Source organism: Nicotiana tabacum, chromosome 21 (assembly GCF_000715075.1).
Source record: "Nicotiana tabacum cultivar K326 chromosome 21, ASM71507v2, whole genome shotgun sequence".
NCBI classification, from domain to species: Eukaryota; Viridiplantae; Streptophyta; class Magnoliopsida; order Solanales; family Solanaceae; genus Nicotiana; species Nicotiana tabacum.
This window is the reverse complement of record NC_134100.1, coordinates 1,013,550-1,028,091: the sequence shown is the minus strand read 5'-3', so window position 1 is coordinate 1,028,091 and position 14,542 is coordinate 1,013,550. Positions and strand designations below refer to the sequence as shown.

Genomic DNA, 14,542 nt, shown 5'->3' with positions numbered 1-14,542 from the left:
TTTATCACGCATTTTTATGGTACTAATATATCATCTCCTATTGCTTTTTTGAGCCGAGGGTCTCCTGGAAACAGCCTCTCTACCCTTCGGGGTAGGGGTAAGGTCTGCATACATATTACCCTCCCCAGACCCCACTTGTGGGATTATACGGGGTCGTTGTTGTTGTTGTTGTTGTTGTTGTTGTTGTTGTTGTATTAGGAGAATTAGTAGCTGTTTTGATTTTCCGAAAACGTTCTCAGAGAGTTTAGGTTGATAATTTGCAAAGGCCACAAATTTTATTCCTAACCATCATAATTTAGTAGCTAATCATCCTCTTTGCTATCACCAAGGCATGAATGTGTTTCATTAATCATAATTTCAACTGCACTCAGAGACTCCGGTATCTTCGTTTATGTTGTGCGGACTCTCCAAATGCTGTCACATCCATGTCGGATCCTCCAAAAATGCACTACTTTTAAAAAATCCGACACGCACCAGACAACATTTTTGAAGAGGCCAAACAACATACTTCGTTACTCTTACTTTTCTATTGAGGGTGACCAGTAGGTTATTGGAGTATTCTGCTTTATCAGCTGGAGAAAGTAGTGTAATTGATCCTTATATCAAGAAAATGAAACATGCCAGATAAGACATAACTGGTGACTGTTTATAGGGAAGTCTATTTGCATGACATATAAAATGAAGTGTAGCTGTCAAAATAAAAACATGAACTTTAGCTTTCATAAACAGTTGGTCATAGCGGAAGGGAGCTTGAAGCAGTGGTAAAGTTGTCTTCGTGTGACCTACATGTCACGGGTTTGAGCCATAGAAGCAACAACTAATATCTTGCATTAGCGTACGGGTGCGGTCCTTCCTCAGACCCTGCGTGAATGCCGGATACTTTGTGCACCGAGGTACTTTTTTAAATAGTTGGTTGTAGTATCTCCTTAGGCACATAATGAATGTGTGAGTGTCAGCTAATGGTTGCCATAAAAGAAGATTTGTCAGATCAATTCACATTCACACTTGCTTAAAGGGCACAACCCAAATCTTGTGATAGAAAAAGTGAAAGGACTTTTTCAGCTTATTAAGCTAAGCTTTTGATGATTTAAAACTATGAAAAGGGTATGGCTTACCACAGTTCAATGATAAGCAATGTGGTATTGGCTACCAATGTTTATAGTAGTAATCTTGGTTCTTAGCAGTCTTATATGGGCTATATATGTCGCCCTCATTCTCCGCGGGCGACCTAAGTCGACCACATACTTAGGTCGCCCGTCATACAGAATGAACAAAAACGGGCCGCAGATGATAAGTGTGGTTGATTTGAGGATGCGTAGCAAATCAATTGGACTGTAACACACTCAATTAATCGATGGACGCTATTCCACCTTCTTCCTTGACTTGATCTACACATTTGTGCCCGTTAGACAAGAGGTGTTGCTCTGATGGTAAGCAACCCCCACTTCCAACCGAGATGTTGTGAGTTCGAGTCTCCCCAAGAGCAAGATGGGAAGTTCTTGGAGGGAAGGATGTCGGGGGTCTATTTGGAAACAGTCTCTCTACCCTAGGGTAGGGGTAAAGTCTGCGTACACACTACCCTTCCCAGACCCCACTAAGTGGGATTATACTGGGTTGTTGTTGTTGTTGTTGTTGTTGTAGAGTTAAAGAACTATGGTTACAATATCTTATATTACTGTCGCCTATTTGAATCCTAATACTCAATTGAGTCTACCTTACTTTGAGTTAACTATTTGAATATTGATAGAAGAACGTCGCGTTATATTATTCTTTAAATACTAAGGTACATTCTATAGGGTATACTTTAGGCCTAAAATGGGAAATGGGTTAATGGTAATTCGCTTTTGGTGATTTAATATTATTTGAAATTTTATCTCTTATAGCAAATGTATATACCCTATTTATTATAAACCAAAACTATTTTAAAATATTATTTTCTATAGCTACTTTTTACATTTCATAGCAAACTAGGTATTTATGGCACATACTATAATTGAGGCGTGAAATACGCTATTTATGTTTTTCTCTCTCTTTCTTTCAATTAACACACGATTCTCTCTCAAAATCCCAACAAAATTTCTCTCTCTCTCTCTCTCTCTCTCTCTCTCTCTCTCTCTCTCTCTCTCTCTGAGCAAAATACCTGCTTAGTTGCTACGCGGGATATTGTAATGGATTTGATTTGTACTGCTTAGTTTCTACACCGGATATTTTCAATGTATTTGTATTGCAATATTAGAAAGAAAGAAACTGCGGCTTTCTTCTACGCCGGATATTGCAAAGGATTCCTCTACATAGATACTGCAATATTTTTAACGCCGGAGAAGATTTGAGGGCCGGGATTTTTGTTCGTCTCCATATTTAATTTTAATACAATGTATACAATATTTTGCTTGGCCGAAAAATGCCATCTACGGCAAACCTTCTTCCCTTCTTTGCTATTTAGTTACATACAATGATACAAACACATTGTATTTTGTATAAATTCACTCAAATATATGTATTTTTATATAAATATATTTTTTTAGCCTGTATTTATGTATTTCGATGGTTTGTATTTTTTAATACAGCTGAATACACTTGTATTCATGCATGAATACATGATATAAACATTGAAATACATTGAATACAAACATTAAAATAGAACATAATATAAACAATGAATACATTTAATTTTAAAATACAGTAAAATACACTAAATACAAATAGAAATACAGAGAATACAACCGATGAAATATACTGAATTAATAACATATATTAGGAATAACTAAAATACTGTTAATACAAATACATCTGAATACACTAAATATGAAATAGCGAACACAGTAAATAAAAATATTGAATCTAATGAATGCAATACAACTGAAAAATCATTCTAATTAATTGGTTTGATAATGAGGTATGTTAGAATTGATTTTGTTGAGTTATATTAGGAGTGTATCACACTAATTGATGTTGTTTCCGTTATTAGACAACTGGATATATATACCTATTTTTAAGGTGATTGTCGTTACTGTATTCGTGAATACATGACGCAAATACATGTGAATACATGCGCGTACAGCTGGACTGCCATGCTTTTAGGCGCTTTTTGATGTTGTATTCTATACATGCGCGTACAGCTGGACTGCCCTGCTTTTAGGTGCTTTTTGCTGCTGTATTCATGAATACAGCGCATATACATGTGTGTCCAGCTGGACTGTCATGATTTTAGGCGCTTTTTGCTTGAATACAGCAGTGTAAATATATGTGAATACATGCGCCAATACAACAATGCGAATACATGTAAATACATGCTCGTACTGCTAAACTGCCCTAATTTTAGGCGCTTTTTGTTGCTGTATTCATGAATACAGCAACGCGAATACAACGAATACACTACCGTAACAACTGAATAGTAGCTATAGGAAGTAATTATGTACATGGTAACTATAGAAAATTAATAGCCACTAAACAATAGTAATTTCTGAAAATTCCTCGTATTATTTTCTTGAAGTAGTTTGTCCATGAGACTGCCAACAAATCACGGTTCATGCCAGACAATAACATTCAAGTGATATACATAAATCTGGGTTAGTCACATTTTTGGCGATATAATTTCTAATAAAAAGACCCTTCTGGCCAGAATCAATGGTATTCAAAGTTCTCCCCACTACCCCACTAGCCACTTCCTTAAGAACCTCGAAATTAATCTCCTCAATGATTATAATAATCTGCTTAGATTAGAAGATGAACATTGGAAGCTTAGGTAGCATATTAATTGGTTAAACCAAAGTGATGCTGCTACTAAATTCTTCCATATTAGTTTCCTAAATAGAAGGCGTACCAATAGAATTAACTATTTTAAGGATGAAAATGGTACTTGGATCACTAGTCATGACCGCATCATTGACCATGCGGTAACTTATTTGAAAATCTATTCCAAACTAACCACCAGCTTACAAACCTCAAAGACATCACCCACCATTCATTATCCACTACTCACATAGATCTCTCATCCTTAGATAGGTCCTTCAAGACCAAGAGGTCATTAATGTCGTTTGGTCCATGAAATCCTTTAAGGTACCCAGACCGGATGGCATTCACTCCTTCTTTTACCAAAAATTTTGGAACCTTATTAAGATACCAATCCTTGACTTCTGTCACAAAGTCTTCGACAACCAATCATTCCCAAAAGTTATTAATCACGCCTACTTATGTCTTATTCCAAAAATTCCAAATGCTAATGACCTCAAAAATTTCAGACCTATTGGATTATGCAATACCATCTACAAAATAATCACCAAGATTATTGCCAACAGAATTAAACCATTTCTAGGCAAACTCATTAGTCCCTTCCAATCTAGCTTCCTGAAAGGTAGACCAGCTAGTGACAATGCCATTATTATTTAGGAAATCATCAATCACTTCCAAAAAATCAAAGGCACTAAAAGAAAGATCCTGGTTAAAATATATCTAGAAAAAGCCTTTGATCGTCTGGAATGGTCTTTCATATATAGAGCCCTCAATTTCTTTAAATTCCCTCCAAAAATCACAAAACTAATTATGACTTGTATCTCTACATCAAAAATTGATGTCTTAGTAAATGGCTAAGACTAAATTCTTTCACCCTTCTAGGGGGATTAGAAGAGGAGACCCTATGTCCCCATACATATTCATCTTGTGTATGAAGATCCTCTCCACATATATCAACCACCAAGTAGTTCTCAAAAATTGGGACCCTTTTATACTTAGTTGAGCCCCTCTACCCCCCTCTCTCTCATCTATTCTTTGTCGATGATCTCACTTTGATGGCAGAAGCTAATGAAAAATCTATTCATTCTATTCATCACTGCCTATCTCTTTTTAGTCAATTTTTTGGGCAAAAAATCAACTATCTTAAGTCAAAAATCATCTGTTCAAAAAATTGCAATCAAATCCCAAGAAACATTGCCACTTCTATTTTGAACACTATCACTAGTGATAACTTTGGGAAGTACCTTGGATTCCCCATTCTTATTCGCCACCCTAAGAATTCTGACTTCCGTTACGTTATCGATAATTTGAACAATCGCCTTGCAAATTGGAAAACTAACTTCCTTTCTTTGGCTGGAAGAGCCACCCTAATCAAAACAACCCCTTAACGCTCTTCCAAGCCACTCCATGACATACTTCCTCCTACCTCTACCTATTCAGAAACGTCTTGATAAAATCCAAAAAGAGTTCCTTAGGGGCTCCACCACACAATCAAGAAAAATTCATTATGTCAAATGGGACACATTCACTTTACCAAAAGATAAAGGAGGTCTAGGAATTCACAAATCCTCTCACAAAAACCTTTCTCTCCTACCCAGCCTTGCATGACGTTTATTCACACAACCCTCTAAACTATGGGCTAGCATCCTAATTGGCAAATATAGTAACCGCACCAATGCGAAAAATTGTTTCATTATCTGGCGTAACATTCTTTCTGGTTAGAATCTTTGCTCAAAAGGAATTGCTTGGAACGTTGGTAATGGCACATGTGTAGATTTCTGGAATTCCATTTGGCCTCCTAATAATCAATCACTATGCAATATGATTTCTGGTCCATTATCTCCTCATGACACCCACAAGAAAATCAGCGAGGTGTGCAATAATAACAGCTGGGATCTATCTAATCTCTCCTTTATCAAACTTATACTATCAGCAAATCTCTCTCTTAATAACAACTCCACTGACTGTCTCTATTGGTTTTTGACCTCTAATGAAATTTTTTTCACAAAATCAATCATGTCCCTTCTTCACCATGAATGCTCACAAACAACTCATCCTTCCTTTGAATGGATATGGAAGCTCAATACCTTAAACAAAATCAAACACTTCCTATGACAATGTATGCACAACAGACTCCCAACAAAATCATACCTCAATCATATTGGTATGCAAATCGACCCTATTTGTTCTCTTTGTCTTCAAGGAGAAGAGACTATCACCCATATCTTCCTTTACTGCCCTTATGCAAGTCACTTCTGAAATACTATTGGCCTGAATACTAACACCCTAAATATCAACATACACTGGCTCACTGCCTTAAGACAGACTTCCCACCCTATCCCTAATCTCTCCTTAACCTAGGAAGAGTTCCTTCCATTTGTTCTTTGGTTTTTATGGAATACCAGGAATAACAATATCTTCAACTGTAACAACAACATCCTCTCCAGTCATCTCGTCTACGCACGAGCCCTAGAATACAAGCACTGTGCAATCAGCCCCCATAATAGTTCGTATTCCAGTGCTCGCTGGCATCCCTCTCCTGCTAATCACGTTAAACTAAATATTGATGGCTCTTTCCATAATAAATACTCAATAGGTGGTATTGGAGGGATCTTCAGAGACGCCCAAAGACAATGGATTCTTGGTTATAGTAAGGCCATACTGGGCCCTACCCTGATTGCCATGGAACTCCATGCTCTAAAACATGGACTTCAATTAGCTATGGAAAATAATTGGACGCACCTTGTGATTGAAACGGACAATACCAACATCATTGATTTCCTAGACTCAGATACGTACAATCCTCACACTAATATTATATTTGATTGTAGGTACTGGATGAGGAAGTTGGGGAATCCACCAGTCCAACACATCTACCGTGAAGGCAACCAAGTGGCACACGAACTCGCAAAGCAAGCATCAACCCAAGCCAATGTCAACTTTTCAGCCACATTTTTGCAAATGCCAGAATCGCTAAAGGATTTTGTACTTTTTGATATTTCTGCCACTACTACTATGACTACCACTAGTACCAATGTTGATGTATCATCCAACTCAACTCTACTACGTTCCTATGTAAGCCTTAACTTAGTAGATAGTAAGTACCCTAACAACTAGTTCTCTTCAGGTTAATCAAGATCATAGTTCCTCAAGGACACCCCCTTGTACTTATCCTTAATAGTATTATATAAAGGATTTCCTGTTTTCAAAAAAAAATCCAATATGCTAATTATGGAAATTTTTTAATCAGTTGGTTATGAACTTTACATGTTTTACTAAGTGAAATTCTTATAAAGTAAAAATTGAGGATTTTTTAAGATGAAAAGTGAAATCCTTTCTTCTTATTTTATCACACTACTATCTGGGGACATTTCTTTATTAGGTTACTATTTTGTAAATTCTTTATTATTTATTATGTAAAAAACATGAATAAATGTTCTTTGAAAAAAGTAAATACTTGAGACAAATCTACCGCAGGTGCCAGCCGTCAACTGCCAAAATTGGTATCTCCCGATGCACCTGTCTAACCTTATTTTTATATATAAATTCTTTAGTTTATGTTAAATAAATAAATTTAACTCAGACAGTCACAAAACTAAAATTCTTATAATTAAGCATGGTTAAGTTTAAAAATTTACATACAAAAATACATGTATTGTACTTGTGGGTTCTATACAAACATAGGGGGCAAACTAGCGAAGCCTGAATATGAAGTTTATAGATTCTAAATTTATTAATTCATAATTCATTTTAGTTACTTAATTCGTAATTAAATATTTACAAACTGCAAAAGTTAATGGATTCATCCAAATCAGTACATAACATAGTAAGATCAACCCCTGATTTTTCTACATAAGTAACTAAAGTTTTTTAGATCAACATTGATTGAGCGGTTATATGCCGCCTCATTACAAATGTCATTTTAGTTATATCTAATCTAATTTATAGAAAATTTTATATACTAATATAAGACAAAGAACATTCCAGACCCCATTTATGGGATCAAACTGAGTTTTTTGTTGTTGTTGTTGTTGTTGTTGTTGTTGATAAGACTCATAACATCAATGTATAAGCATTTTCTTCCATTCACAGCTTGTTTGGATTGTAGTTACATAATGTATCATATTGTATTGTTTGATACATACAATGTTTGGATAGATTGTATCGTTTGCTGTCGTTTCATGATGTCACGCACCAACAATATGAAGAATAAACTTGCAATATTATTAAGAAAAAATATGATACGGAATAGAATTATTATATATATAAAAATAGGATAAATGATAAAATATGATTATTTAATAATAAGGAAGGGCAAGATGAGAGAAAAAAACAAGGAAATAACGTCACCAATGGCGGATTTAGGGGGCGCAAGGGTGTTCACCCGAACCCCCTTCGCCGAAAATTACACCGTATATATAAGGCAAAATCTGATTTTTACCTTTATATATTATGTTTTGAATCCCCTTCATACATTCCAAAAGCATGGTTTAGTGGTCAAGGGGGTTCAAAATCATTATGAAGTCATTGGTTCAATTCCTACAAGCTACAATCTCATTAATTTTTTTAAATTAATCCTTTTTTAAACCCCCTTACCAAAAGCCTTGCTTTCGCCACTGGACGTCACTACACTAAATTTGTTATTCAATAAAATAATATTTTTTATCGTTACAAAATGATAAATTTAACAATATGATATAATAATATTTAAATAATAATTAAAATAAATATTATATTTAAAATAACAATACGAGACAATACAATAATTAGCAACCATACAAACTACTACTACTTGTTAAACACAAATGGAGATACCACTACAAAGTACCCGGCTACAGACGATTACAGCCCCACCTCAACCGCCCAACACAAGTTTCGAAAGGCCAAATTAAAACAGAAAACAGCTCTTCTCTTCTGTTTCTCACGAGTCATGATTTATCAATGGACTGTGACCGTGTTTGGCTAAACTTATAAGCTGATCAAACTGGTTTATAAGTATTTTTTGGTTTATTTGTGCGTTTGGTAAAATTAAAAGTGCTTATAAGCCAATAATAAGTCAAAAGTCATAAGTTGGTCTCCCACAACTTATCAAATTTTAGCTTATAAACACTTTAAGTTTGACCAAATATTTATTATTCTATCCCTAAAATACTTCTTTTTAAAACAAAACTCTTTGTATACCCAGTTCTTCAGCTGCATATTATTAATTTCAGCACTTTTATTCAAACACGTAACTGCTTATTTTTTAAATCAGCTTCAACACTTAAAAGTGCTTTTCAGCACCTAATGCTTATCAACTACTCTAAATCAGCTAAGCCAAACGGGCTCTGTTATTGATTTATCATTTGACAAAATCTTAAAGAAGGAAGCAATACTTCTATTTTCAAAACAAAAAAATGAAAAAAAATAAAAATCAAAATCTTTTTCACTCCCCTTTCTCTCCATTTCAATCAAGTAATCTCTCAATACCTTTCCCTTAATCACAAGGAAATCCTTATCTTAAACCCTAAATTATTCCCTCTTTATTTCAATGTAATTAAATTCCAAAAATTTCTTCATTAAGCTTGTGTGTAGAGGAAATGCCAAGTGTGGCAGTGAAATTATACAGTGTATTCTTCAAGTTTATGTTGAAGCATCGGTTGCAGAATCGAATTCAAATCGACGACACAAATGGGTTGAATAATGGTAGCTCTTTCGGTATCACATCTCGGCCTAATGAGGAATCCATTGCTGCTGCCAATCCTTTATTCACTGACGGTGTTGCCACTAAGGACTTACATGTAGATCCCGCCACCTCTGTCTCTATTCGAATCTTCCTCCCCGAAACCTGTTTAGGTTCCCCCGATTCGGATTCTAAATCTAGGGTTAGGGTTTCGACCCGACCCGGATTAGGGTCCGACCCGAACCAGGCTGTCGTTTTACGTCGAAACAGCTATGGATATTGTACTACTGATAGTGTGATGGAGAATCAGAAAAATTATAATAAGAATGGTTTTAATAGTTTTAATCATAGGAGAAATAGCTATGGTTGTAATGTTGTTGATGATTTAAGTTTAAAATGTGATAATGGGGTTTATAGAGGGTATTCGCCAGCTGGCAAAAAAAATTGCAGGAAATTGCCGGTTATGTTGCAGTTTCATGGTGGGGGGTTTGTGAGTGGGAGCAATGATTCCACCGCGAATGATTTGTTCTGTAGACGGATAGCGAAGCTATGTGATGTTATTGTTTTAGCTGTTGGATATAGGTTAGCGCCTGAGAATCGCTATCCAGCAGCATTTGAGGATGGACTGAAGGTGCTGCATTGGCTGGCAAAACAGGCCAATTTGGCTGAATGTAGTAAGTCGGCGGGGAGTAGACGCGGAGGAGGAGGGGCGGATTTGAGGAAGTCGGATGCTTACAGGCATATAGCTGATGCATTTGGAGCATCCTTGGTGGAGCCTTGGTTGGCTGCTCATGGAGATCCATCAAGGTTAGATTTAGCCCCTTATTTCTACTTTTAAGTGACAAGCTTAGATCATGGATTGTTATCTGTTATGGTATTGGTTTGATAGAATTGATGAAGCATTTAGTTGAATATTGGTCACAAATGTAGCTTCTAACCATGCTGAATTCATATACGTTAGGTAATAGTTGTGGTTTTGTAAACCGTGTGAAGAAGCATTCACTTCTCGCTCGTGTATATCTCTTGCTTTTTTCTTTTAAAACAATTTTCAAAATTTATGCAACAAAATTCATTAACTCGACCTCCTTCACCACCCAAAGGACTAGCATCTACCACTAGTTCGTGAAATGCTTGAACAAGTCTCTGCTGGTATTCTTTTGGGTGGAACTACAATAATTGGTGTGGAATGCAACATAATCGCAGTTGAGAGCATTAGATGGTTAGAAAAATCTTTTTCAGAAGAGGAAGTAATTTTAATAGGTGAATTAAATATTTAGTCATCATACCACAACATCAAGAGATTGCTAGTTATGTAAAGTTACATAAGATAGGAATTAAGAAATTGAAATACAGAGTTTATATTCTATAGATCTTTCATCTTTCTCAAAAAAAAAAAAAAAAACCATTAGATCTTTCATGTGCACCAGAATGTTTGGACGGTACTGGATTCCTGCATGCCAATAGGGCTTCAGGGCCCTTTGATTCACCATGTCTTTAAAAATGTTGGAATATAGTGAAATAGTGTAATTTATACACTAAACCGATCTCATGATACAGGGGTCTTACAAAAGAGTTTTAACACCACCTTTATATCTGAATGCGGAAAATGATATGGGATGTGGAATTATACCACTTCCTTCTCATTTGTTTGGGAGGTTGTGTCTATAAAATCCTCGCTAAACTGATATTCTTGAGGTTAAAGTTAATCATGGGAAAATAGTATCTGATGCTCAATTTTGTTGGAGAAAGACAATTGATTGATGCAACTCTGCTTGCCAATGAATGCGTTGGTTTGAGACTTGGAGACAGGCAATTGTGGGTTGTGTATAAACTAGATTTGAAGAAGCATTGCAACCAAGTTATTGTGGATAGTATAAATGATAGGATTTGGCTGAAAGTGGATAAATTGGAAAGTATTGTATATCCACAGTTAAATTCTTGATTCCCAATAATGGGAGTGCAAAATGATTTTTTTGGTGCGCAGAGCTGTTATGTCTAGGTGATTCACTATTTCCCCCCTTTTTAATCATTGTTATGGAAACTTAGAGCACAATGCTATTGATAGTAATATACAAGGAATGGTTAATGGGCTTCCATGGCAGTGAAAATCAAGAGCCTCTTGTTATAATCTGACATATTAGTTTGCGTACGACACTGTGATCTTGTTGAAGTGAAGGTATTAGTGTTTCTGTATTTTGAAGGCATAGTGATTCCACATAAATTTGACAAAAAGTTATATCTGCCTTGTAGGCTAGTGTGTTAAGTGCACGATTTAAGGAGATGTTGAATTGTGACATCCCACCCTCCCCAAACTCCACTTGTGGGATCGCACTGGTATGTTGTTGTCGTTGGATTGTGACACCAGTCGTTTTGTTAGTAAGGGCTTCATCCAAATCTTGCTTGGTGCGGATGGTAAAAGAAAGATTCAAGAAAAGACTAGCTGCCTGGATAAGACAATTTTTGTTGAGAGGCTAGATCACTTTGGTAAATAGTGTTCTCTTTTAGTCTATGTGGAGCATGATCCCAGTGAAACTTAAGAATTTTTGGGCCACAACATAATTGTGTATTAAGTAGAGCTTGTGGAAGGAGAGGAATAGGAGATGCTCTTTTGTTGTCTGATAAGGGAAATTATTTCATTAATGATGGAGAAATCTCCCGTAAGAATAAGAGAGTATTAAAAAATTAGAGAACCTGCAAAAGAATTTGATAGGGAAATTTACCGTATAACTTTTTGAATGTGAGATGCCGTGAAAGGATAAACAGCCACTCTTGACTGTATTAAGTTTTCCTGTAGTAACTTTTTTGAATTATGGTGTAATATGGTAATACCCAAGAAATAGATAGATCTAAGATTTAGCTCCTGGGGGCTATAATATGACATACAATTACAAAGCACTTCCTTACTGCTTGATGGTGACTGTAATATCTTATCATAAAAATGTTCTATATGTTAGATGGCACTGTTGAGATGTGAATACAAGCCTAATAACTTTACCAAATCAGAGCCAAATGAAGACTCCCTTTTCCTGTCGTTCTTTCAAATGTAAATAATAACTCACTAACTAGTATTTTTGTTCTTTTGATATGTTCATCCAGGTGTGTCCTCCTAGGAGTGAGTTGTGGGGGAAATATAGCTGATTATGTGGCTCGAAAAGCTGTAGAGGAAGGTAAGCTTTTGGATCCAGTGAAGGTGGTGGCACAGGTTTTGATGTATCCTTTTTTCATCGGAAGTGTTCCAACACATTCCGAGATTAAGCTAGCAAATTCCTATTTCTATGACAAGGCCTTGTGCACGCTTGCCTGGAAATTATTTCTACCTGAAGGGGAGTTTGACTTGGATCATCCTGCTGCTAACCCTCTTATCCCTGGGAGAGGACCTCCATTAAAGTGGATGCCCCCAACACTAACAGTCGTAGCGGAGCATGACTGGATGAGAGATCGGGCCATCGCTTATTCAGAAGAACTACGAAAGGTAAATGTTGATGCTCCTGTCCTCGAGTACAAAGATGCAGTTCATGAGTTTGCAACTCTTGACATGCTTCTTAAGACCCCTCAAGCTCAGGCTTGTGCCGAGGACATTGCCATTTGGGTTAAGAAATATATTTCGCTTCGAGGTCATGAGTTCTCATATTGAGTCAGATAGATGGTCCTGTATAGTGGTTTGTATGTGACATAATAATACCTAGGATTTTTGAGGTCTCCTGTATCTTGCTCTGAAATTTCAGGCATATTCTTTCGTCTCCTTGTTGTGTTCCTCTTGTAATATAGATGACTTACCGGAAATAGAATTTAGTTGAGTTTGAGCCGCATATTCCTCCTACATGAGTTAAGCATGCTTGTTTGATCATGAGTAATTGCCAAAATTTTGAAGAATTCTGTTTTTTCCCCCTCTCTTTCAGTGTGAAATATAATCGCCTTCGTCTGGGAAACTTGGTTAGATATCTTGACTGGGGTCTTGACGTCTATTGTCAGCATTGTTTTGGTTGTTGAAACTTTTTCAGCCTGCAACTCAACCGTATTTTCATAGGTTGGTCTTGTATCATTGAACCTTTTTGTCATTTTGAATCATATAATCACTTGGGGAAAAATTTCACATAAGAACAACTGAGCTTCCTACTTTTCAATTTTATAGCTCACATTTCAATTTACAACCAATTAGCCTAAAAATAATAGGTTAAAATTCAACATCCAACTTTAATAGGTTCTCGAAATTACTATTTAATTTTAAAAAAAGATTGCTCAAGCTTTTAAGTTAATTTTCGAATCACTAACTGTGTTTCAAAGACAAGAGGGGTTGCTCTGATGGTAAGCAACCTCCACTTCCAACCAAGAGGTTGAGTTCGAGTCTCCCCAAGAGCAAGGTGGGAAGTTCTTGGAGGGAAGGATGTCGTGAGTCTATTTGGAAACAGCCTCTCTACCCTAGGGTAGGGGTAAGGTCTGCGTACACACTACCCTCCCCAGACCCCATTAAGTGGGATTATACTGGGTTGTTGTTGTTGTAACTGTGTCTCAAATATTAGTTCAACAAACCAAATTCATTTGGGTGGTGAAAATTAAATTTTTAACAAGGTTAAATATGTGGGGTTAAATTTCCAATTTGATTTTGTGAGAAATTTAGAGTGGGTGTTATTTGGACTTTGTTAGAAATAGTATAAGGAGGTTTAGTATAAAGAGGTTGTATATAAAATTTGAAGTCATTTAAAGAAGATTTGGACTGGTTTTGAACAAGAATTGCAACTGAAAATCGTGGAAGGAGTTCGTTTACAGACGTTTGTATAAAGGTGTATAAAAGTGTATAATAATGTATAAGATGTGTTTATACACTCATATACACTATTATACAAGATTATACATAATTATATAAAAAAATGACTGCATCTTCTTCCTTGTGCCTTTTCTAAAATTTAACTCGAATCTTGTTCAAATCTACTCCAAATCACTTCAAATTTTAATTTTGAACTCCTTTTGATATTTTCAATCAATTGGAACAACACCCAATCCAAATAACTAACAAACTCAAAAAATCCTATTTTCAAAAGCAAAGCTTTGAATGGCCTTCAATGATGGACTTCTACTCTTCAATTTCCTTACATTGCAACCAAGTGAACAGGGGGAGAAGCAGAAAATACATGGCCCCTTGAAGCATAT

General features: G+C 36.0%; 1 protein-coding gene across 1 annotated transcript; it reads left to right on the top strand.

The window, feature by feature from the left end:
* Window positions 1-9,097: 9,097 nt before the first annotated feature.
* On the top strand, window positions 9,098-13,136 carry LOC107774278 (putative carboxylesterase 16). The gene is made up of 2 exons (XM_016593772.2): window positions 9,098-10,201; window positions 12,491-13,136. The coding sequence occupies exons 1-2, from the start codon at window positions 9,312-9,314 to the stop codon at window positions 13,026-13,028; spliced, it is 1,428 nt and encodes a 475-aa protein (XP_016449258.1). The 5' UTR covers window positions 9,098-9,311; the 3' UTR covers window positions 13,029-13,136.
* Window positions 13,137-14,542: the final 1,406 nt, after the last annotated feature.